This window comes from Ranitomeya imitator, chromosome 4, assembly GCF_032444005.1.
Source record: "Ranitomeya imitator isolate aRanImi1 chromosome 4, aRanImi1.pri, whole genome shotgun sequence".
Classification (NCBI taxonomy): domain Eukaryota; kingdom Metazoa; phylum Chordata; class Amphibia; order Anura; family Dendrobatidae; genus Ranitomeya; species Ranitomeya imitator.
In genome coordinates, this window is record NC_091285.1 from 383,760,184 (window position 1) to 383,787,423 (window position 27,240).

The 27,240-nt window shown below is 45.0% G+C and overlaps 1 protein-coding gene across 1 annotated transcript in view; it reads left to right on the top strand.

The window, feature by feature from the left end:
- The window catches only part of LOC138676199 (phytanoyl-CoA dioxygenase, peroxisomal-like), a 76,252-nt gene extending 73,536 nt beyond the window's left edge, over positions 1–2,716 (top strand). Inside the window, exon 9 of the mRNA XM_069765207.1 lies at positions 1,709–2,716. Within this exon, the coding sequence (XP_069621308.1) occupies positions 1,709–1,762 (54 nt within the window). The 3' untranslated portion in view covers positions 1,763–2,716. The remainder of the gene's footprint in view (positions 1–1,708) is intronic.
- The last annotated feature ends 24,524 nt before the right edge of the window (positions 2,717–27,240 follow it).

A 27,240-nucleotide genomic window follows, 5' to 3' on the forward strand; every position in this document is an offset into this window, starting at 1 on the left:
CCCTGCAATTCTGTCAGATAATACTCATTTTCTTCCTGAAAATGATTGCAAACACAACGTATTTGGTATTATTATCTTCATTTAATTTGTCTTAAATGAAAAAACACAAAAGAGAATGAAGCAAAAAGCAAAACATTGGTCATTTCACACAAAACTCCAAAAATGGGCCAGACAAAAGTATTGGCACCCTCAGCCTAATATTTGGTTGCACAACCTTTAGCCAAAAAAACTGCGACCAACCGCTTGTGGTAACCTGGTTACCTGGTTCTGGTAATGAGTTTCTTACAATGCTCTGCTGGAATTTTAGACCATTCTTCTTTGGCAAACTGCTCCAGGTCCCTGATATTTGAAGGGTGCCTTCTCCAAACTGCCATTTTTAGATCTCTCCACAGGTGTTCTATGGGATTCAGGTCTGGACTCATTGCTGGCCACCTTAGAAGTCTCCAGTGCTTTCTCTCAAACCATTTTCTAGTGCTTTTTGAAGTGTGTTTTGGGTCATTGTCCTGCTGGAAGACCCATGACCTCTGAGGGAGACCCAGCTTTCTCACACTGAGCCCTACATTATGCTGCAAAATTTGTTGGTAGTCTTCAGACTTCATAATGCCATGCACACGGTCAAGCAGTCCAGTGCCAGAGGCAGCAAAGCAACCCCAAAACATCAGGGAACCTCCGCCATGTTTGACTGTAGGGACAGTGTTCTTTTCTTTGAATGCCTCTTTTTTTTCTCCTGTAAACTCTATGTTGATGCCTTTGCCCAAAAAGCTCTACTTTTGTCTCATCTGACCAAAGAACATTATTCCAAAACATTTTAGGCTTTTTTGGGTAAGTTTTTTGGCAAACTCCAGCCTGGCTTTTTTATGTCTTGGGGTAAGAAGTGGGGTCTTCCTGGGTCTCCTACCATACAGTCCCTTTTCATTCAGAAGCCGACGGATAGTACGGGTTGACACTGCTGTACCCTTTGACTGCAGGGCAGCTTGAACTTGTTTGGATGTTAGTCGAGGTTCTTTATCCAACATCCGCACAATCTTGCGTTGAAATCTCTTGTCAATTTTTATTTTCTGTCCACATCTAGGGAGGTTAGCCACAGTGCCATGGGCTTTAAACGTCTTGATGACACTGTGCACGGTAGACACAGTTATTGCCAACACCTGTTAGGTGCCACAGGTAAGTTATAGGTGATGTTATTTACACAAATTAGAGAAGCATCACATGATTTTTCGAACAGTGCCAATACTTTTGTCCACCCCCTTTTTTATGTTTGGTGTGGAATTATATCCAATTTGGCTTTAGGACAATTCTTTTTGTGTTTTTTCTTTTAAGACAAATTAAATGAAGATAATAATAACAAAGAATTTGTGTTTGCAATCATTTTCAGGAAGAAAATAAGTATTATCTGACAGAATTGCAGGGGTGTCAATACTTTTGGCCATGACTGTAGGTGTTTACATTCAGGCTGTAACTCTGGACCAGGGAAAGAGCTGCATATAAATGCTGTAAAATAATGTGTGTAATATAAAGTTCCTTTTGTATAGCTGACTCTGGCGTGCACAAAAGTCCATTTAAATATTCTTGTAATCATTTTTGGTGATTCTGCATTCGAGGTACTATACAAATCTATTTCGAGATTAATTTAATTTGTACTGCTGTAACTTTTGTCATTCTTGCATTTTATTTGCCTTTTGACATATTTTTTCTTTTTTCTCCTCAGGATGCATGGATGGCAAAAGCGCGTGTTGTGCAGGGAGAGAGAATCAACTTGTAATCGATGTTCTGATATCCTTGTGCCTCTGAGAAGAGTTCAAGTCCTTAATGTGCCTCCTGTTCTCGAGCTCTGTGATTTCTAATTAAGAACAGAAATTATTACTTCTTTCATTAAAGTTGCTAGTTTGTAATGGAAGGATATAAGATGTGGGTGAAGCCGAAGTCCAGCGTGGGTGATGTCCATAAAAAATACCTTTTATTCCATTTTCATTAGAAGCACATAAGTCCAAAATCCATCTTTATATCCAGAGACACAAAAACGGGTGATTCCAACCAGTGACAGTCACAGGCTTAAAGTGCATTAAAGTCAAACTTGTTTCAACGATTGTGCCGCCATAGTCATTGTGACACAATGACTAAGGCGGCACGACCGTTGAAACGCGTTTGATTTTAATGCACTTTAAGCTTTTGACTGTCACTGGTAGGAATCGCCCGTTTTTGTGTCTCTGGATATAAAGATGGATTTTGGACTTATGTGCTTCTAATGAAAAGTCCATAAAAAATACCTTTTATTCCAATCACCCAGGTTGGACTTCTGCTTCACCTTCATACTACTTGCAGCACTGCATGATCCGCGTGCTGGGACTGAGAGGAGGTGAGCTGATCTTTGTTGCTTTTTCTTTTCTGATATAAGATGTGCTCTAATTGGTGAACGTACCTAGATATACTAACAGTGGTGACTATCAAATGCGATTTGCATGAACACCATAATACAGCGTCTTTTCCCTAATTGCATTGTCCAGGCTTGGTAGTTACCTTCAGTTCTAATCTACTTCTGCAGATATAACAACGTGCAAGAAACTTCAAAATACTGAAGATTTTGTAGTAATTTTATAACCACTATGCTACTGCTCTAATATTTTCAATAGTTTAGCCAATTAAGGAGCAGGTAATGTTTGACCTATTTTATGTCTTAATTATGTGTCTTAAATAAAACAGAATATGTTGAAAATTATCCTGGTGTTTGTAATTATTTTGTGTTCTTAACATTACCAACATTTCTATCTGTTATCATTGCCATGCTTGTTTTTCAGATATTACCACCAGAGCTGTAACTAAGATCTGAGGTTATTATGCAAAATGTGCAACTTTCAGTGTCTTTGGTTTTTTCTTTTCTGGCTTAAAGGAATCTGTTGGGTCCTCATAGGCTCAAAGACCCTGGTGTGACTGTAACCATTACCTGTACGACTCCACACTGTTTCTTTTAAGTAGAACAAGCTTGCTCCTGATATAGAAGGGTTAATAGTTTGCCTTTAACTACCTTGCCTTTAAGTGCCTTTTGCCTTTAAGTGTTAGAATTACTAGAATCTGTTGACTCAGTAGTCTGACGGTCTCCTCTTCAAGGAGACTGTACTTCTTATCATGTATGTTCCCAATAGTCAGTCACAACATGCTCCGGGTACGTGAGAGAATAAAGGTCAGTATGACCCTGGGTGATGATGGGGGCTACATGAGTTACATTTGTTGTAAATGGTATAAAATATTGCTTCTTGCTCTTTTACTTCAGATAAAAGTGACTTGCTCACAGGATATGTGTGAGGTGTCTTTTTGTCTCCAAGCGCGCTTGTAAAATGACGGGCGTAACTCCACAATTTGGCCCTCACTGGTGATCTGTCAGCTGACATTTGGGTCAGAACGAAAAACAGCTACGACCGTTTTGGCGCCCGACCGGGGCCGTGTATCCAGCCTGTTCAGAATCCGTATGGGGGAGCTTCTGGGAGATTGGACATGCAAAACACCAGCTGCAGCAAGGTGAGAAATATTATTCTTACAAACCTGTTTTGCACTTGCAATCTCTCATCTGGATCTCTCCATACCTCTGGGTAAAAGGCTGCGAACATGGTTCAAAGAATCCACATCACCAGTGAGTTTTGTGGTTTGTCTATTTATGTCCGTATGAGAGTTGAATAATAGAGTTATAAGATGATAATTGTTATCTGTATTATTTGTCAGTATCCTAATTGGTTATGTATTTGTGTAGTGAGTAATACAGAGCTGGGATAGGCTCTGTGCAGTGTTGTTATTTTGGTCATTTTGGATTGGCAGTACATTATATAAAGCTGTATTTTGTATTAAGGCCGTGGTTTTTGTTGTTTGGCCTTAAAGTGCTTTCAGAGTGTCAGTGGACACTGCTGTAGTTTTTGTTATATAGAGTTATATAGAGTTGTGTTAATTCCAAAGTGCAAAATAGGCAGGCTGTGTGAGCCTTGTATGTATGTATGTCTATGAGAACTCTGAATGAGATGACAGGTGAGTAAATAAGTATAAGGAATAAACATAAATCCCTGATTGATGAGGGCTTCCGTTAGGTGTGGTCCTCTGTATGTGACAGAAGACATTATTCAGCGCAGTTTGAGCTGAATTAGGTGGAGTGATTGAGATAAGGGATTTTCTTCTTGTAAAAATCAACTGAAAAGTGAAGGAAAAGAAACAACAATCCCTGAATGAGCATGTATGTATGAGTGATCACATAAGTATCATTACTTATCTAACTGTTGTTAATTGTCCAGGATGAATGAGTTGTGGATATTTTTAATGTACATTTAATTTACATCTGAGATTCAGTGAAACCCGTGTTATGTGTGGTTTGAGATTGGATAGGTTTCTATATGTGTTTTGGCCGGACGCGGTCAGAATCAGCTTATTCAAGTTATGCAGTGATCTGCCTGTATAGAGAAACTATTTTTAATTCCGAGAGAATGAATGTTTTGTAGAGATTAAGTCTGAAAACTGCTGCATTCTGTTTGTGTGTGTGTAAAGGTACCTTCACACATAACGATATTGTTAACGATATCGTTGCTATTTGTGACGTAGCAACGATATCGTTAATGAAATCGTTATGAGTGACAGCGACCAACGATCAGGCCCCTGCTGGGAGATCGTTGGTCGCTGAATAAAGTCCAGAACTTTATTTGGTCGCTGGATCTCCCGTGGACATCGCTGGAACGGCGTGTGTGACACCGATCCAGCGATGTCTTCACTGGTAACCAGGGTAAACATCGGGTAACTAAGCGCAGGGCCGCGCTTAGTAACCCGATGTTTACCCTGGATACCATGCTAAAAGTTAAAAAAAACAAACAGTACATACTTACCTACCGCTGTCTGTCCTCCAGCGCTGTGCTCTGCACTCCTCCTGCTCTGGCTGTGAGCCGGAAAGCAGAGCGGTGACGTCACCGCTCTGCTTTCCGGCTCACAGACAGTACAGGAGGAGAGCAGAGAAGCAGATCGCAGCGCTGGAGGACAGACAGCGGTAGGTAAGTATCTAGTGTTTGTTTGTTTTTTAACTTTTAGCATGGTATCCAGGGTAAACATCGGGTTACTAAGCGCGGCCCTGCGCTTAGTTACCCGATGTTTACCCTGGTTACCGGCATCGTTGGTCGCTGGGGAGCGGTCTGTGTGACAGCTCTCCAGCGACCAAACAGCGACGCTGCAGCGATCCGGATCGTTGTCGGTATCGCTGCAGCGTCGCTTAATGTGAAGGTACCTTAAGACAACAAGCTTATCAGCGCGAAGTAGCTGATGGGAGGGGTAAGCTGAGCCCCTGCGCGACTTGCTTGACATTTCTCCCTTTTGTGCTGTGGGCCAGAGAAAGGGGGGGGGCCATACAGCCGCACTGTAGAATATAGAGCTGTGCATATTTTATCCTCGGGTCAGTACGCGCTGAGAGATTTTGTGTTTAAAGCAATAGTACTGACTGTATGTATTGAAGTAGAAAGAAATATCGGAAGTTCAAGTTGGAATTTGAAAGTGAAAGAATTGTGCCTAGTATAGAGGAAAATTTGTAAGTGATTGAAAAGATTGGTAAAAGATTCACCTGCTTCAAGTTGAGTGATATAGCGAATTGAGGATCAACAGAGGAGGTAGCCAACTGCACGGCTGATGTAGTGTACGGAGTAACCTGCTACAGTCAGTCTACGGCATTAGGTGGTGTAACCTTGCCGTCCATGGAGCTGTGCTAGCCAGCTGATTTACCGAGTGGTAGGTAGTGAACCTGCTTGGTAAAATCCTTTAAGTCCACCGAGTGGTAGGTAGTGCACCTGCTCGGTGCCACCGAGTGGTAGGTAGGGAACCTGCTCGGTGTTGTTGAGCGGATAAGTTGAAGCCATGGGCAACTTATTCTGTGTGCAGTTAGGGACCCCAATGGGATCCAGAACCGCTATACAGATTGGAAAAAGGAAGCAGTGAAAGATGTGAGACCAATATTGAAACAGGCAAAAATGCCAGTGAGTGGATGGATGTTTGGATGTTCAAAAAGGCACAGACAAATGAGGAAAATAGCATGTGAATAAATGGCATCTGAGAGAGAGTGCAGCAGGACGGAAGTAAGATGTATTATGAATGTTTTGATGCTTAAAAGTCCGACTATGACCGACACACTACTGCTACGGTCATACCTTTGTATAACCAGAGACCGAGACAAGACAGATGGACTTGTAAACAGTGCGGTCAGACAAACCCAGACTGGAGAAATACTTGTATGATCTGTGATGTAACCCAACCTAAGTGAATTACACTGAATCCTCTCCAGACAAGATCATGTATTGTAGTGACATAAGAAGCTGACACAGGATTGTGGTTAGTGGGGACATTACCTTTTGGGACCAGCATGTCATGTCACCCCCACCACCAGAGAACCAACCACATCAGGTAGTGTAAGACAGATACAGGAGTATTATCCCTGGAAGCCCTCTGACTAGCTAGCTATGCTAAAATGATTGGCTGACCCTGTGAACAAACCTTTCCCATTTTACAGACAAAGACAATATGATGGACGTATAAGTGCACCTGAGCAGACCTAGAAAGTTGGTGAGCACCAAAGCAGGTGACGTACTAGGATGCAAATTAAGACTTTTACAGATGTGACTAAAGGAGAGAGAGTAGAGATGTACTCTGGACGGTTACAGCTGACATGGGCAGACATGGGGTACAGTCCAGTAAACCCACTCGATGTTAAAATATTGGTAAATACATTCATTGACGGTATGAGAAAAGGCTTACGAGACGCAGTACAGACAGCCAGACCTAAATGGAGAAATGTAGATCCAAAGACCTCCTGAAGGTTGCTCAGGAGTTGAAGAAACTAGGACAATAAGACGACGTGTCATGTATGCTGGAAAACAGTAGAGACGTAGTAAGGGACCTAAGGACTTAGAAACAGTGAAGTGCTGGAATTGTGGAGAAAATGGACACTCAGACCAATTCAGACTAGGAAACTGACAACCCAGTGACAAATGTGTGCCCTGTTATTGTCCCCTCCGGACCTGGTCCTGCCTTGAGGGACCACCATACCAATGCTGGGAGGGAAATAGACAGAATTCTTGACCGACACTGGGGCAGCTGGGACTAGTACACAAAGACTTGATACTGCCAGACATGATTACTGACGAGACTGTGGAATACGTGAGGGTAGGGGGACAAGCGACTGAAGCCCCTATGACTAAACAAGAAAAGACTAGAGTCACGAGACAGCCAAGAGGTGCTTACAAACTTATTGTTAGTGACAATACCCCTATGAATTTGCTGGGAGCAGAGTTGAGGGCTGTCTAGGCCACTATACAGTGCTCTCCTGAGGGTATTACAGTCACAAGTCCACTTTCATATAAACACTTGGGGCAGAGGGACGCCAGGGTCTTCCACGTGCACATTATACCACAGGTAAATCATGCCCTATTGTAGTTACACTTAATTCCATTCATTTGCCAGTTTTAGTAGTTTCCTTACACAAGATGGTATAGTTACTGTGTATTTCTAGGTTGTCTTCATATGATATATAGTTTTTTAGCCATTCATTATATTGGCTCAAACCATAGTCACTGTTTATTTGTCTTTTCCAGTTCTTATACCTTATCGCAAGCAACTGGCATTGATATTTGGCATTTTTCAAATCCCTTCTTTTTGTATTCGGAACTGTTAGTTATAGATTTATATAGGGCTGTTACTTTCTTAGAATTGTACATTGCTGTGGCCTATGGCATTGTGCTCCCCCGTTTTATGACTCAGTATCTTTCGTAATTATATATATATATATAATTTTCTTTTGGTAACATTTTGTGAATCAAATTTAGTTTTTTTAAGGGGTACTCTACCCAATCAAATACGGGTATAAATATTTGGACATTAATGTGTGACTTATATAAACACTTGTGTAATATTGCAGAAATGGTGTATATGGCAAGAGTAGTGAAAGTAACACCTGACACCAGAATGTCTGAGGACAGGGAAAAGAGTCAGGTACCAGACACCGTTTGGGCAAGGGGAAAATCTGATATGGGTCGGCTGCCCATTCACCCTGTCATGATAAATCAAGAGAAGTAATCACTCCTCTTTGGTTAAGGCAATACCCCTTAAGTCTAGTCAAATCCATGGCCCTGAGCAGGGATATTAAAGAGTATGTTAAGGCAGGGGTTCTAGTGCAGAGATATTCCCCCTGCAACACCCCTTTGTATCCCATTAAGAAAAAAAAAGGACCCAAGGGTTCCCCTGACACTTACAGAATAGTTCATGACTAACGAGCTATTAATGATGTTACAGTGAGTGTGACCTCAACTGTCCCTAATACACACACCGTACGGTCACAGATCCCCGCGACGTCAAAATGTTTCACAGTTATTGATTTGGCAAATGCATTCTTCTCTGTACCACTGCACTTTGACTGTCAGTATCTTTTGTCTTTCACTCACGAAGGTAAACAATACTGTTGGACGGTCCTCCCACAAAGGGGGAAAGAACTCCCCAACCATCTATTCAACAGCGATGGCAGGGATTATTGAGCAGTGGCAACCACCTCATCCACAGATTGTACTATTACAGTACGTGGATGACCTCTTGCTCTGCTGCCCGGACTAGACAGTTTCCTTGCTGTGTTTTTTTTTTTTGGCAGAAAAGGGTTGCAGAGTCTCACGTGATTGCAAACAAAAGGTGACATTTTTAGGATATTGTATTGCTGAAAGTACAAGACACCTGACTGAAGACAGAAAACAGGCAATACAAATCTCCCTTTACCCAGGTCACACGAGCATCTACGCACTTTTCTAGGTTTGGTGACCTACTGTAGGCCTTGGATAAGGTCTGCTTCACAAATGATGCACCCACTCTATGACTGTTTGCCATCAGAACCCTACAATCTTACTCAAGAAGCAATTGACTCTTTCCACTCTCTCAAGCTGCTCATTGTGTCAGACATTCCAAACTATGATCAGCCATTTTTCTTATTTTGCACAGAGCAGGGTGGACATGCTAACGCAGTACTGAAACAGCAACATGGAAAGAAACAGAGACCGATAGCTTACTACTTAGCAAAATTAGACCCCGTGATTAGAGGGTCTTCTACATGTGTACGTGCTGTAAGAGCTGCTGTATTACTGAAAGGCATGTGACAATTTGTTCCCCACGTGACATTAATGCCATACTCGTACAAGTTCAACCAAAACACCTGTCTATGGATAGACAGATCAGACTTGAATGTGCTCTAATACTAATTCCTGAATATGTCACCCTCAAAAGACATAATGTTCTGAATCCAGCCACTCATCTGCCTGCGGATTCAGAAAAGGGGGAATTGGTGACAGCATTGGCAGGTGGGAAAGAGAACATGACATGACGTTGACATGACGCACGAACATGACTGCATAGGAACTGATGAGTCAGGAGACAGTGGGTTTTACATATGTTCGTGGGAAGAAAAAAAAAAACTTTTCCTAATGCATATTTTGAGTTTTTTTATTTTTGTAGATGGCTTCAGATACCACCAGAATGGGCGACTCTACATTGGATATGCAGTAGTATCCTCACATGAGGTAATCCGAGCTGAACCACTCGCTCCTCACATGTCGGTGCAGGAGGCAGAGTTGAAGGCACTCACTGAAGCGTGTAGAGCTGCTGCAGATAAAGTCGCTAACAGTTACACAGATTCGAATTGTGCATGGGGAATATCCCATGATTATTGCCCTATCTGAAGAAGCAGAACTTTTCTTACATCAGCCGGTAAGCCCATTAAAAATGCAGAGCTGGTGAAACAATTAGTGGAGGCATTGACGTTATCAGTCCAGGTTGGCATCGTCAAGGTAAAAAGCACACACGGACGGTGACTCTGTGGAGGAAAAGGGCAACAGAAGGACGGACGAGGCTGCTAAAGTAGCAGCAAGGCGGCCTAGGGAGCAGTGGACGGTGACGGGGAGTCAGCGTATTCCAGCCACACTGAGCCTAGATGTCCTGAAATCCCTCCAGCTGCCCAAACAGAGAAGGAACACTGGGAGAATGGGAGCTGAGCTGAACTCAGAAGGAGTATGGGAGAATCAGGATAAATCGTATATACCAAGATCCCTGCTCCCAATCATGGCGCAAGCAACACAAGATGCCTTCTGGATCGCTCCTGGTTTCAGTTACGCAGCCGCAAAGCTCGTACGGTCATGCCTCATCTGTGCACAGCACAACCCAGGTAAAACAGTAAAAATCCCTAAGAAAGCGACACCCAGGCCTCTCTACCCGCTTCAGAGACTGCAGACTGGCTACATACAGCTACCCAAGGTAGGAGTGTGTGAAAAATATCCTAGTATGTGTAGATCTCTTCTCTGGTTGGCTGGAAGCCTATCTGGTAAAATGTGCAAATACAAAAGCGACTGCAGACAAACTCATGAAAAAAAAACTGATCTGCAGGTATGGTGTCCTAGAAACCATAGACAGCGATAGGGACACACACTTCACGGGAGAAATAATGAGGGAAGTCATGCAGGTCCTGGGAGTACAGCAAGCATATCATGCACCATATAGACCACAAAGTAGTGGGAAAGTGATGAGACTAAATGGGACACTTAAACTGAAAAATCAAAGGCCATGGCAGACAAAGGAAAGAGCGGGGTAGAGTGCTTGTCTCTTGCACTCTTTTCAGTCACACACACTCCAAATAGAAAGACAGGCTTGTGTCCTTTTGAAGTCCTGTTTAGTAGTTTGCCAGAGGCTGGTCTGTACTTCCCACAGGTGCTACAAAAGCAACACGGTGCTATGACAGCCCATGTCCAGACCTTACAGAAAAGACTTAATGTGGTGCATAAACATGTGTTTTCATCCATTCCAGATACTAATGCCAGCACAGACGTACATCAGCTGAATCCAGGTGATTGGTGGTCATACACAGACGTACATCTGCTGAATGCAGGTGATTGGGTGGTCATACACAGACACGTGAGAAGGGGCCTAGATCCACGGTTTGACGGCCCGTTTTAAAGTCCAGCTGACCACATTCACCTCAGGGAAACTTGAGGGAAAGCCCACCTGGATCCATGCCAGTCACTGCAAAAAGATCTTTTCACCAGCAGAATGACTGTTGTCCTAATCACCTTGCTGGCAGTGGTAGGATGTTTGCACCTTACAGAGACACTGGATAAACAAACTTATTCAACATCTTGCTTTTCTTATAAAAGACGCGGAAGGACAAAAACTGCTGGACTGTTGGATCTGTGCACACAGCCCAGTATCTGCAAGGACTATGCTGTACTTAGCCTTACCCCAGGACCCAAGGAAGGTATTAACACCACACTGCATGCACAGTGAGACTTGGACTCAGATTTTCGTGGTTCCTTAAGGCTCTTAATGAGACTAATACAATATAGAGACTCCTTTTTTTTCCAGCCAATTGGCTTAGCGGCCTAGCGGGATGGATTATTTTCGGTGTTTTACAGACTTGTATGCAAATTTTGTTGCTTTGCTTATTGTTTTATGTAGCCATAAAAGCGCTAATATATGTATTACCTAAGCTATGGAATAATGTATGTGTAGAAAAAAAAACCCCTAAGGCTGAACCTTCTGTAGTATATCATAGGCCCCGTATGGCCACTGTTGACTGGGGAGGTGAGTGTCCACACTGAGGGTGGATGGGCGAAGCAGGTAGGAAGTCCCCTTGTGGGTATTAGACCCATGAGACAGTAGCTCCTTTGTGGACATCATCTGACCCCGTGACAGAGGTTATACCATTTACAAAAGGGGGAAATTGATATAGAAGGGTTAATAGTTTGCCTTTAACTACCTTGCCTTTAAGTGCCTTTTGCCTTTAAGTGTTAGAATTACTAGAATCTGTTGACTCAGTAGTCTGACGGTCTCCTCTTCAAGGAGACTGTACTTCTTATCATGTATGTTCCCAATAGTCAGTCACAACATGCTCCGGGTACGTGAGAGAATAAAGGTCAGTATGACCCTGGGTGATGATGGGGGCTACATGAGTTACATTTGTTGTAAATGGTATAAAATATTGCTTCTTGCTCTTTTACTTCAGATAAAAGTGACTTGCTCACAGGATATGTGTGAGGTGTCTTTTTGTCTCCAAGCGCGCTTGTAAAATGACGGGCGTAACTCCACAATTTGGCCCTCACTGGTGATCTGTCAGCTGACATTTGGGTCAGAACGAAAAACAGCTACGACACTCCCTACATCTGTAGAAGCACTGTGTATCGCTGGCGTCCCTGCATGCTGCCCCTCTCATCTGGAAGGGACGCCGACTCGCTCACTGTTGTGGTCCCGCACTCCCGCCTCCTTCTATTGCTACTGTGCCACATGGTGTCTGAGAGCAACCAAAGCAACAAAAAACATGGAAGACCAAAAAGTATACAAGCTGGAAATAGATTATGAAATGCCTTTATTAATAAAAAGTGGCAAATAATTAATTTAATATTGTGTGCGCATGACAGGACAAAAAAAAATCACAAAAATATACAGAATGTACAAAAAAGCAATCAATGAGGGCGTGGCCAGCTGCCAAAGGAGCAAGACGTGGTTCCCTGAGCTCCTTGAACTACGAGGGTAATCCACCCGTTTTCACGACTACTGGACACCCATCCAGAGACAAAAAAGGCAGCAATCTGCAGCCCCAAAGCCACTGGTGCGATATCTGGCCGCGGAGGTGGAAAAAAACGATCCAAAAATACGGCGCCGATCTGAGGCCTACAGTCGGGCCTGTGGGATGCCGGTGCGGCCTGCTTCCGGCCGGAGAACTCTCGGCGCCTCCCTGCACCAGCGAGGCGGCCCGGGCTTTGCCTGACGGGGAAGTTCGCTCGCCCCCATCGTCCCGGAACCAGGGAGTCCCTGTGGCCGAGGTCTGGTTGCCGCCGAGGAGGAGCGGAGACCGCAGCGCGGTGAATCACGGTGAGCACTGCAGGCTCACGCACCGTCCGACCTTCCCTTGGGCCATAGAGGCGACGGCGTGCATTCCGGCTCACGCCGCGGAGGAGGCACACCGGTCGGTACTCACCTGCGCGCCGGCCGCTCAGGAGCCGCCGCCGCGTTGTGCCGCCCGCTCTTCCCCCGGACCCCCTTCCAACGTCTGGGCTTGGCGGTGGAGGCTGTGACCGCTAGGGGGCGCTTGGTCCGTGCTGCTGGTGGCCGGCTGCCTGAGAAGAGAGTGAAGGACGCGCGGCCATTGATTGCGGCCCGCAGACGTGGCGCGCCGGACCCCTGGGGCTGCAGGCCCGAGCACCATCGCTCCACCGCGTCGCTGTAGAAAATCCGGAGCCCTCCGGTGGACAGAGGACCCCCCGGTGCCTGGCGACACCTAACGGCAGAGGTGAGAGGACGCCCCACGTTATATCCCCCCTCCTGAACCATCTGTGAGGGATCTGGGCCTCGGACACAGGGGGGTTGCTGCTCCCCTCGGCTGGACACACGCAGTCCGTGAGGGGCTGGCGCCGCAGTGGTCTCCCGGCTCCCATAAGTAGCCTTCGGCTCCGCCAGTCCTGCAGGCTCCAACCTGTAGTCATCCGTGCGCCGGTTGCCCCGGCGCTGCGGCGACGTCACGCGGCCGGCCCGCCCGGACTGCCTACAGTCCCGTAGTCCCCGGATCCTGCGGAGGCTCCTGCCGCCGCTGCGGTGAATGAGGGCTCGGGGGTTCTGTCAAACTGGGGAGCGGCGCCTCAGATACGCCTGATAGTGGGGGAATTCCAGCCCTAGACTCTGGTCCTCTGCTCCTGCCGCCAAGCGGGGCACTGTCTGCCGTGCGGCCCCTGTGCCCCCTGGATCTCTTTGCGATGGTCCCGGAGGCCCCCCGCACAACTGAGTCAAACTGAGCGGAGGAGAGGGGGCTAGTGAGCGATCCCCCAATCACCTGGGCTACCTGTGAGGGGGTCCCGACAGTGACATTAAGGCCCATTGCTTTCCCTGACTGGGCGCTACAGAGCTATCCGAGACCTGAGTCGAGGCGGTGGACCGGCCCCTGCTGAGGCTCTCCTGACATAGGCTGGCTATTTACCATCATACCAACCCTCCCATCGCAGTTGGTATTTATCTCTGACAATCCTCTGCCACGTCTCCACCCCAAATAGGCTCAGCTTATAACACACCTTAAGACTTTTGTAATGCCTTAAAGTGCCCCCCTATATCCGCTAGGGGTCGCTCTGCAATATGCCCTCCTACTGACCCTCTTTCCTTAAACGGGATAAGCACCACGGAGCCCCTTTCCTACTCAACTCGCCCTCATGCCTAAAGCACGCAGAGCTAGCTCAAAACAACCCAGCAACAGATTTGCCGCTTTAACAGATCTGGACGGCGATATGTCTTCTGGCCCCTTCTCCCAGTCAGAATCCTCTAACTCGTCTATACCTGAGGGTGCGGACTCTGAAATGATTCCAGCTTTAACAACCAAAACCCCTAATACCTCAACCTCAGATCAATCTGCCTTACTATCACAGTTTCAATCAATTTTACACTCAGAATTACTCAAAATGTCAGAAAAATTGACCAAGGATTTAACTAAGGAGATCAGAGAACTCGGTTCCCGTACCTCTGACCTGGAGGACAAAATGGACGCTACCCACACAACCCTTGCTACTCACGAGAAAGACATCGAGATGCTACACGACGAAATTCACACCCTTAACAACAGACTGGAGGATTTCGAAAATCGAGCCTGCAGGTGCAACATCAGAATCAGGGGCATACCCGAAACAATCACCGATCTCCAGTCCACGGCGACTGCTCTCTTTCAGGAACTAATACCAGGAATCCCTATAGAGCGCCTAGAAATGGACCGAATCCATAGAGCCCTGAGCAAACGCAAACCGGAAGGTCCACCAAGGGATATCATCCTTAAATTACATTATTACAAAACCAAGGAACAGCTCTTACAGGCAGAAAGAAATTCGTCACTGCTGGTATTCCAAGGCCACTCATACGAGCTGTTCTCCGACTTGGCCCCTACTACCATCGCCAAAAGACGTGCTATGAAACCATACCTGGAGGTTCTACGCTCCAACAACATCAAGTACCGCTGGGGCTTCCCATTTAAACTGATCTTCTCTCATCTCGATATGGTCCATACAGTTCTCTCCCCTGAAGGAGCGAGCCGTTGCTTGTCTAAACTACAACTCATGGACCTCCCATCATCCCCCCCACCTTCTTCCTCGAGGCCCCAACCTGCGACCCTCCGTCCCAGACCACGTGATCCTCCGGCTCCCCCATGACGTGCTGGATATCCACTAACTTTAGTTCGTGCCTATATTACTCCATAGACTTCTCTTTAAGACAACCTCATAGCGTAGTCCCGGATACAACACGCTAGCCTATACTTTATAAGGTTCAATGGAACAAACAGTTCATACGTGTTCTTTTTCAGTTTATTGTTACAGGCGTTCTTGGAGCGTACAGCTCCACTACCTACCCTACAGAAGCCGTTACAGCTTTCGCTTCAACCGAACTTCCAGACTGACAACGCCATTTGACTTGCTCTTCACTTCAGACAAGTGACTATGTTTATTACACGAGTTCCACAGTGTTTTTTTTTTTTGTTTGTTGTTTTTTTTTCTTTTTCTTTTTTTTTTTCTTTCTCCTCCTCTTTATAGAGTGTTAAGTTGTAGAATTCTGTCAGGCCTTTAAATGGGCAGCCAGGTTTCAAATATTTCACTAGACCATATTAAGGCGTTAATTAACTATGTTTAATATAATGGTTATTTTCAGGTCTCGCACTACGCCCCCTATCCCTAATTCCCCCGGCGCTATGAAAAGCCCACTCCTAGCCTGTGAAATTGAATTTCCCGTTTAACTTAACCCACTATCTAGTTCTCACTCCCGTTCTTCACGACATTTAAATATGTTTCATTGCGCCCCCTAGCGGACCCTCATGACCCCACAGTGTCCTTGTACACTGATGCTTCGCACTATGTGCTTAGCCAACAACAGTCTCACCCCCCCTCCCCAACGAGTTCTTCCTACCCTTTCCTAATCATAGTTATTGTTCAACCTACCCTCCCTTCCATCCCTACTACTCGCCCGAGTACACCCTACCAAATAGGTCCATCTAACAATAATTTCTCTAACTCCGCCAACGACCCAAAACTTACTGCCAACATAAGCAAGTTCAACAACCATCTATCATGCCATTAACGATCCTATCACACAATGTGAGGGGCCTAAATTCCCCTCACAAACGCACTAAGGCCTTCCGTTATTATAGATCCCAACAGGCAGATGTGGTTTGCCTCCAAGAGACGCACTTCTCAACCAGCTCCTACCCCAAATTTATGTCCACTTCTTATCCACTTTTCTACATGGCGAACGCCCCAAATAAAACCAAAGGAGTCGCGGTCTGTTTTAAAAAATCTGTCCCCTTCGTTTTTAAGTCGTCAGTGGCTGATAAGGAAGGACGCTTTATCATGGTGACAGGTTCGATATCAGATGAACTGGTCACTTTTGTCTCCTATTATGCTCCCAACTCCCACCAAGCTGCCTTCTTTTCCCAGTTATTGGAATTAGTCTCCGAACATGCCCAGGGCACCACAATACTATGTGGAGACTCCAATTGCATACTGAAAGCTAGCCTCGATAAATCCTCAAGCCCCCATTCCTCTAATCCCCCGCAGCCTTACCCTTCTGCGGATTCAACCGCTCTTAATAAGCTTCTCGCCCAACACCACTGGGTGGACTTATGGAGGGAGATCCACCCCTCCAATAGAGACTACACGTACTTCTCCGCACACCACTTAGTGTACACTAGAATCGACCACATGTTCGCTAACCCATCCTTCCTCCCAAACATCTCTAACATATCCATTCTTTCTACACCCTGGTCGGATCACTCCCCAAATCTCCTCACATGCTCGACGCTCCACCCACGGCCCTGTTCATTCAACTGGACTCTGAATGACTCACTGCTCTCTTATCCCGATATTTCTCAAAGGCTGAAAAATCACATTGATGATTATTTCTCCTTGAATCAACATTCAGCTTCATCGCCAATCTCCCTTTGGGAAGCACATAAAGCAGTGCTTAGAGGTCTCTGCATTCAAGAGGCCTCCCGCAAGAAAAAAGACAGGAACGCGAGGATAGCTGAACTGGAGGGCAGGGTGTCAGCCTTAGAGTCTCAGATGAAAAACACTCCTTCACCAACTATGTATCGCGACCTTCTCCATGCTCGCACTGAATTAGATCTTAGTCTCACTGAGATCGCAGACCGGGCCTTACGATGGTCACAGCAACGCTTCTACGCTCTCAATAATAAAAATAACTCTAATCTAGCTCGGCGCTTAAAATGCCTACCCTTACCCAGGCCCCCTATTCGAATATGCACACCTGCTGGTATCACATCTAATCCACAACAAATTTCCCACTTTTTCCAACAAAAACTTAGGCAGCTGTACAAGGCCCCAATTACCTCGAATTCAGAAACGATAGAGAATTTTTTAGACTCTATTCCCCTTCCAGCTCTTAGCTCCGATTTGATTGAACTCCTCAACCAAGCCGTAACGCCAAGTGAAATCGAACTAGCCATTCAACACTTGAAAGCCAATAAAAAACCTGGCCCCGATGGTTTTACGGCCCTCTACTACAAGAAATATGCTCCAATTCTGATCCCCCACCTCACTAATTACTTCAACTCTTTGAGAGAAGGCAATAAGCCAGGTGCAGCTTCTCTAATTGCTGCAATATCTATGATACCTAAACCCAACACAGACCACCTACTCTGGTCTAATTATAGACCAATATCCCTTATCAACATAGATCTCAAAATTTTAGCCAAAATACTTTCCCAAAGACTGAACTCTGGCCTAGGTACCCTAATCCATAAAGATCAAGTGGGTTTTGTCCCTCGGAGACAAGCTTCAGACAATATACGGAGGGTCTCCCATCTGTTGCACCTCTGCAAACACCGTGACATACCAAGTATGCTACTGTCATTAGACTTCAAGAAAGCCTTTGACTCTATCTCATGGCCATATTTGTTTGCAGTGCTGCGGAGATGGAAGTTTCCCGACCACTTTCTCTCTTGGATTTACGCTCTCTATAGCTCCCCTTTGGCCTACGTACGTTATAATGGCTTTTCCTCCACGTATTTCCCTATTAGTAGGGGGACCAGGCAGGGATGTCCCCTTTCACCCCTGTTGTTTTTTTTGGCGCTTGAACCTTTAGCTATTCATATGCGCCTTAATTCTGAAGTTCAGGGAGTGGAAGTGGCGTCAGTTTCTCACAAACTTCTTTTATTTGCTGACGACATGCTATTACTTTTGTCGTCCCCTAAGACATCCTTGCCGGCCCTCTTACATACCCTAGAAAGCTTCGAAACTATATCCGGCCTCCACTTAAACACCAGCAAATCGTACGCTATGAACATATCCCTTTCGCGACCTACTGTATCACTACTTCAGCACAACTTTCCATTCCAATGGGCCACTGACCATTTGGACTATTTGGGGATTAAACTAACAGCTAACCTAGACTCCCTTTATGCGGCTAATTATCCTCCTATGCTTCGGAAACTTTGCCTTCTGCTCCAATCATGGGAGAAACTGCATCTCTCTTGGTTGGGCCGAGTACGTGCGCTAAAAATGAAAATCCTCCCTAAATTGCTCTATCTATTTCGCGTTCTGCCTATACCTATCCCCTCACACTTCCTTAAAACGGCCCAAAGATCTATAGACACCTTCGTATGGAGGGGAGGCATCCCGAGGGTTAACAAGGCTACGTTATACCGCCATCGCCTAAAGGGGGGTTTGGGAGTCCCCAACCTCTTGAAATATTACCGCGCAGCCCAATTAGGCCAACTGACTTTATACCATGCTTATAACGAACCCCCATTATGGCTATCCCTGGAAGCATTCGAAATGCAACCCAGTACTCTAGACACAGTACAATGGATCCTCCCAACTCAACGCAAACATATCTCGAACCCCATTATAAAGCATTCTCTTACAATCTGGGACACTTTAAAATATTCCTCACAACTGATCTCACCTTTTTACCCCTCGCTCCCATTTGGGGTAATACCCTATTCCCCCCAGGCGTGGGATCTATCAAAAGTTTTTATAGATGGGTCGAAGCCGGCATAACCAGGGTTCACCAGCTGTTCAATATTGACGGGATAATCCCATTCTTGGCCCTACAGGAAAAGTACCACTTCCCCCCCGGATAAATCTTTCGATACTTACAATTAAAAAACTTTGTCAACTCCTTATTAAAAAATTCTACCCCTCCTTACTCCATGACCCCTTTTGAACAAAAGTGTCGTCAAAACCCACATGCCTCGGGGATTATCTCTCTCCTCTACTCATACATTAATGCCCCTTCCCATAGGCATTGTTTGAAATATACCGTTCGTTGGGAGTCGGACATCGGATCTACCCTGACAGACTCGGAATGGTCCCAAATTTGGTCCTCTTCTACTGGAGGAATGTTAAATACACTCATGTTAGAAACCAACTACAAAGTGTTAACCCGATGGTATCTGACCCCCGCTAGAGTAGCTAAAGCTGTGGCTAACCACTCCCCAAATTGCTTCAGGGGTTGCAATTCAACAGGAGACATGTTCCATATATGGTGGCTTTGCCCGATTGTCAGAAGGTTCTGGATTAGGATATACCATTTGGTTTTTTCCATAGCGAACATTAACCTTAAAAAAAACCCATGGGAGGCGCTACTTAACAAACGCATCCCCAACATCCCTAATCATACCCGATCCCTTATCTCATTTATATTTTTGGCAGCGAAACAAATCATTGCTTTGGCATGGAAAAAAACAAAACTTAGACTTTTCCGCGGTCAAAACACGCCTCACCTGGTACATGATCAACGAGAAATTGTCGGCTATACTAATGGACAAAGTTGGCAAATTCGAGAAAATATGGCTCCCCTGAGCGGAATACACCAACCATACCCCTTTTGCCACACCGGTACTATACCCAACTAACTACATTCAGTCGGATTCAGAATAACCTACCATACCCTTCAGACGTTATACACCTCTTCACTCGGGCTCCCCTCCCCCACTCCCCCTTTCCCTTACTTTGGTTAGGTTGTATGATTGCATGTCAGTTAACCACATGCACTATTGTTCAGATTGTATGTAAAGACTTATCCTGATTTTTTTGATTATCTTGATTATCTCTTATATGTAAACCGAAAACTTTAAATAAAATTTTATTGTTTAAAAAAAAAAGCAATCAATAGCAGCAGACCCAATAATCGTATTTACAAATATATACTGTAATTTAGTTGTACAAAAGTAAAATCAATTCATAGTGGTAAAAAATCATAATATAACGTGCATATAATATAAATCAACCACACTGGATGAATTATTTATAAGATAAACTCCCAAAGAAGTGCTAAAAAAGTGCTATGTGCAAGGCAAAAAATGCAAAAGACCTTTCAATGGTCTCCACATCCAAATACACAACTTCAATAAAGTGCTACATGTTGAAAATAGGCACAACAGAATATTAGTAATATACGTTTAAGGGTCGCCACATCCCGTAACTGGCGTAGGGCTCAGCTGCCATCCACCCAAGGTCAATCTTGGAGTAGCACCTAGTTCTGACTTTTTTTTATCCCTCCTCGAATTGCAGTACCGTCATCCACCGTGCACCCGAGGTTAGACTTGGTGTGCCACCTAGTCACGCCCCTCCAGGCTCTCCTCGGACCACGGCACAGTGTTTCAACCACCCAGTCCATTACTGTTTGCACATGCCATGGAATCCGCTGGCTCCCAGGCTTCCTCTATCTCTGACTTGTACCAGGAGGATGAAAAACCAGCAGGATGAAAATCCTTTTTCTACCTGCGACTGTCAACTCCGGCTAAATCCACGCCTACCCAAGACCACCGCGACCGTGACCCAACAATCTACAAGCTATGTGCCCAGCTCTAGATCCAGTCTGTCAGCACCTCTACGTTATGGCTGTGATCATGCCCTATGTTAGGGGTTTTTTAACCAGTGCATGCTGCACTTCGTACTCTAGGCTCACCAGTTCATCTCTAACCGGGCCAAAGTAGCTTTCTTCATGTCACATCTCACAGGAGAAACTCTAGCACATGGCTCAATCCCCTATGGGAGAAAGGAGATCCTCTAGTGTCGAACCTGCAGTCCTTTCTAAAGGCCTTCTGTAAGGTCTTCAATGAGTCCAGCCGTGCCTCCTCTGCAGCATCTTATCTACTCGGACTGCGCCAGGGTAACCTCAGTTTTCCTGTGCGCTGTCTGGTTTTGTACCCTGTCGTCTGAACTCACCTGGAATAATGAGGCTCTGGTGGTTACCTTCTGAGAAGGCCATTCTGGGCGAATCAAGAATGAGCTGGCCAGTCATGATATAGCCACCTTATTGGATGACCCTGGTGTACCTGGCAACCCGAATAGTCATCAGATTCCGGGAGCGTTCCAAGGAGGTGACGCGGGAGAGAAGACCAGTGTGCCTAACTCCAACCTTCCAAAGGCCGATTGCTTAACAAGCCTCAGTTTCGGCTCCCCCTCTAGAGTCTTTGCAGATTGACCAGGTGAAAATGGCTAAGCATCGTTATGTGGTTCGTCGTGCAGTCCCGAACATTTAATCCGATCCTGTCCAGAGAAACCGGGAAATTCTAGGGTCGGTTGTAGAGGCTACCCTGGACAAGAATCGCTACTGTCAATTGCTCTCTGACAGTATCTGTCTCCTGTGGCAACATCTGTTTTGTCAAGTCTGCCTACCTGGACTCCGGATCCACAGGCAATCTCATACACCATGTTCCAAATTATTAAGTAAATTACATTTTTCTCGGATTTTCCTAAATGGTCGCTGCAAATGACAGTCAGTCTAATAAAAGTCATCACCCGTTAGAGTATACATTGAATTTTATTGAAGAAACCTCCCAATGATGACAGTATGATCTCCAAAATGAATAAAAACTCAAAATGCACTGTTCCAAATTATCAGGCACAGTAGAATTTCTAAACATTTGATATGTTTTAAAGAACTGAAAATGCTCATTTGTGGAATTTGCAGCATTAGGAGGTCACATTGACCGAACAAAAAAAGCTATTTAAAGGGAAGGTGCCACCAGTTTTCTTGTATTTTGTTTTTTTTTTTTGTGAAATTAAGCTTAAAATAGTAATTAAAATGTATTAATGCAATGTTTGCACTGTTTGCAAACATTTCTATATGAAAAAAAGATATTTTTCTACAAATATACATATTTACCACTAGGGGGAGCATTTTCCGTTTTAGACCTCAAGCAGCTATAGTAAGATTTAGCAGCTCTGCCCCAGGGATATTAGACCACCCAAAAGGGGAGGGAAATGGTGATGTCAGCAGTTGCTGCCCCAATTTTGCTGCTAACAAAGAATGAAGAGCAGAATCACAGGGCAGCACCATTTTGTGTGTGACTGCCCTGTGACCTGCTATCACCAGCAGTTACTGCATCAGAAGCACAGCTTGTTTACTGAGGAGCAGAACACAGTGGGCTCAGCAGCATTTTTTGTGAATAACATTCTTGCCATCCCCCTTCCCCCACCTTAATCCCTGTCCTGTCAGCTGCTCTGCTCTCTCTCCAGGTGTCACCTCCCTCTCTGCAGGCTGTGAGTGCAGCTTACCAGAGATCACAGGGACTGTGTGTGAGGGGGGAGGGGGAGACACAGCCAGAGAAGCACACAGGGCAGCTTGTGAGGAGCAGAGGATGTGTGCCTGCTTGGAGTACAGAGGAGCAGTGAGGGCTTCTTCTGTCCTGCGATAGAGAGCACAGGGCTATAATAAAATGGCAGCTAGTCACACCTACAGCAGTGAGTTGCGCAGCCCACAGAGGCGTGCCCAGCTCACTGCTAATGCTGCTGCAATGTTACAGATAGGGTCAGCGCCGGTCTATTATCTCCTATGTCCATGGGGTGCCGTAATCTGACACTGATAGGGCCCTGCTACTGCTGCAAAACCAAGATGTCAGCCCCCAGTGCATTCTTTAAACTCATATAACACATGAAATCTGTTTCACATGCATTTCAAACTTGCTTATAGCAGCATGTTATGCTACATTACAGTGATTTATTAATGACCTACAAAGGCGGTACCTTCCCTTTAACTCCAAAACATCTTATCAGGCCAAGTTACATGTTAACATAGGACCCTTTCTTTGACATCACCTTCACAATTCTTGCATCCATTGAACTTGTGAGTTTTTGGAGAGTTTCTGCTTGTATTTCTTTGCATGAAGTCAGAATATCCTCCCAGAGCTTCTGTTTTGATGTGAACTGCCTCCCACCCTCATAGATCTTGTGCTGGATGATACTCCAAAGGTTTTCTATAGGGTTGAGGTCAGGGGAAGATGGTGGCCACACCATGAGTTTATCTCCTTTTATGCCCATAGCAGCCAATGACTCAGGTATTTTTTGCAGCATGAGATGGTGCATTGTCATGCATGAAGATGATTTTGCTCCTGAAGGCACGTTTCTGCTTTTTATACCATGGAAGAAAGTTGTCTGTCAGAAACTCTATATACTTTGCAGAGGTCATTTTCACACCTTCAGGAACCTTAAAGGGCCCTACCAGCTGTTTCCCCATGATTCCGGCCCAAAACATGACTCCTCCACCTCCTTGCTGACGTCGCAGCCTTGTTGGGACATGGTGGCCATCCACCAACCATCCACTACTTCATCCATCTGGACCATCCAGGGTTGCTCGACACTCATCAGTAAACAAGACTGTTTGAAAATTAGTCTTCATGTATGTCTGTGCCCACTGCACCTGTTTCTGCTTATGAACACTGTTTAGGGTTGGCCGAATAGTAGGTTTATACAACACAGTAAGCCTTTGAAGGATCCTATACCTTGAGGTTCGAGGGACTCCAGAGGCACCAGCAGCTTCAAATAACTGTTTGTTGCTTTGTAATGATATTTTGGCAGCTGCTCTCTTAATCCAATGAATTTGTCTGGCAGAAACCTTCCTCATTATGGCTTTATCTGCATGAACTCTGTCTGTGCTCTGTTTCAGTCACAAATCTCTTCACAGTATGATGATCACTCTTACGTTTTCATGAAATATCTAATGTTTTCATACCTTGTCCAAGGCATTGCACTATTTAATGCTTTTCAGCAGCAGAGAGATCCTTTTTATTTCCCATATTGCTTGAAACCTGTGGCCTGCTTAATAATGTGGAACATAATTTTTAAATAGTTTTCCTTTAATTAGAATCACCTGGAAAACTAATTATCACGTGTTTAAGATTGATTTCACTGAACCATTGAGCCCTGAGTCACAATACCATCCACGACTTTATTTGAAAAACAAAACAATTGAATGTTTATGACACTTAAATCCAATTTGCATAATAATTTGGAACATGGTGTATAACTGGCCATTGTGCAGTGATATATAATCCCAACCCATCATCTACAGTATCTGTTGGTGGTTTCATCAGTAGATGGAAAGCCTCTTTGAGTCCATCCTTTTCGTTACCGAACCCGTGGAACTTCAGGCGGGAATGCTACACTTGAAGAAGATTCCCCCCTACGTGCTGTCACATCTGTCTCACTGTCTGCTTCTAGGTCTGCCATGGCGGTGGAGACATGAGACTGTCTTGTACTGCAGATGCGGAGAAGTACTTAGTTGGGGACATTCATCCTGCTCAACCTTCAGCCTCTTCATCTAACTTACCTGGCTTGCCAGCACCACATTGGACGTACTACTGCCTCATAAGCCGTATGAATGCCCTATCAACCCTCTACCCGGTGCATTGCCTCAATGAGGTCAAATCTACCCCCTGTCTCAGGCTGAAACCCGAACCATGTCTGAATATATTAGAGAATCTTACAAGGGGATTTATTCAGAAACCTTCCTCCCTAGCTGGAGCAGGATTCATCTTTGTACAGGATGGTTCACTTCAACCTTGTATCGAGTATAGGGGCTTCAATCTAATGGCGATCAAAAATAAATATTCTCTGATTCTCATCTTCGAGTTGTTTGATGGTCTTAAAAGTTTCAGAGTCTTTGCGAAACTTGACCTTGGGGGGCGTAAAACCTGATCCGAATACACCAGGGAGATGAATGGAACACTGCCTTTAATACCTGTGACAGCCACTACGAGAATCGTGTTATGCAATTTGGACTGTAATACCCCTGCAGTCTTTCAAGAACTGGTGAACAACATCTTTCTGGATTTTCTGCACATGTATGTAGTAGTGTACTTGACGATATTTTGGTGTTCTTCCCCGATCTGCCTTCACACCGAAGAGATGTTCACCAGTTTCTGCAGAGGTTAAGAACCGCCTATACAGCAAACAAGAAAAGTCCGTCTTTGAGCAGACTTCTCTTCCATTTCTTGGATACATTCTCTGAGACTGGCCTGGAAATGGATCCAGAAAAAGTGTCCGCAGTCCTGAATTGGCCCCTTCCTGACTGTCTGAAAGCTACTAGCGGTTTCTTGGATTCTTGAATGAATATTGCCAGTACATTCTCCATTTCTCTTCCCTGACAACTCCTATTTCTGCACTGACCCGTAAGGGAGCCAATGCTAAGATAAGTACTCAATAGCCGGACAGCGGCTTCATATCTTTAAAACATGCCTTCTCCCTGGCTTCTGTTCTGCATCGCCTGGACAAAAATAAGCAGTTCTTTCTGGAGTTGGGTGCTTCTTTTTCAGAGGTCGGAGTTGTGCTCACTCAGTCTTTGTCTGGCCACATCATGACCTGCGGCTTCTTTTCCAAAGTCTTCTCTGCTTCGGAATTCAATTACTTGATAGGTGATTGAGAACTGCTGGTAATAAAACTGACACCATAGGAGTGGCGATGCCTCAACACATCATTTGTTTCCAATATAATTACGGTCACTCCTTTGGATTTGTGTAGTCTCCCCTCCGGAAAGACTTACATTGTTGAACCTGATATGAAGCGGGTCCTTCTCTGGGGTCACTTGTCTAAGTCGGCAGGCCATGCCAAACAGAAGAAAACCGCCTGGGTGGTTATGAATTGCTTCTCCAAGATGGCTCACTTCACTCCTCTGACCGATCTTCCATCTGCCCCAGTTCTTGCTGAGAAGTTTATTCTACGTATTTTCCGCCTCCATGATCAACCGCTCCATATTGTCTGAGATGTCCAGTTTAGTTTACTTCTCGCTTCTGGAGGGCCACGTGCAAGTCACTTTGGCTTTTTCATCAGCCTACCAACCTCATTCCAAAGGCCAGGTAGAGCGGGTCACTCAGATTCTGACTAATTTCCTCCTGCACTTCATCAAAGCCCACCACAGTGACTCCTGCCTTGAGCCAACTTCCCATACAACAACCATGTGAGCGAGTCCTCTGCCAAATCTCTGTTCTTTGTGGTTTATGGTCAATATCCCAATATTCTGTTCCCTGTTTCTACCACCTCCCATATTCCTGTTTGGAATCCATCGTGAGGGAGGTTTTTCTGAAATCTGGGAGGGCACCTATTATTGAAGTCTTCTGAGGACATGAAAAGACACGTAGACAAGAGATGTCTGGATCAGCCTCTGTTTCGTCCTGTGCTCAAGGTCTAGCTGTCAACCAAGTATGTCCGTGTCCAGGTACCCTCGTATAAACTGGGCTCTCTTTTATCAGTCACCTTCGAGATTTTAAACAGATTAAACTTGTAGCCTACTAGCTCAAACTCCCGGCCTTTTTATGGATCCCCAATTCTTTTCAGGTGTCTCTCCTCAAGCCTGTCATTCTCAGTCCTTTTTTCAAAGCTCCTGGTACCACTCCTGCTCCTGTGACACAACAAAAAATAGTTGTAGCAAGCATACTACACGTAGAATACCCCAAAGGGGTTAAATAGCAAAATAACAGATTAGCATAATATAAAGTTTATAGTCTACATGTAAGCACAGACCAAATAGGGCCCAACTGCAAATATATATACACACCAAACAACCACAAAAAGAGCAGTCATGAAGGTCCTATAAAATTGTAAACTTTATTAAATACCAATTAAAACAATGTATAAAGCAGGTAAATGGCATGATTGGAGAGATGAGTAGTGCCCATAGCGGACATGGACAGACTACAAAGGGCAGAATTGGCCGCAAACACCTGCAAAACCAGAAGCCTACACCAAATTATGGCACATAGTCGCTTTCCAAGAATGGCAATACAAATACATATCAAAGCCCTGACCCCGACACGTGTTTCAGAGTGGCAAAGACTCCTTCCTCAGGGGGCATACGGAAAAGTGGTAATCAGCAAGTATATATATCTTAGATTAAATGCCAGGCCATGCCCCTGCACGCAGCGCGGCCGCACAATGCGCGCCACATCCAGGAACT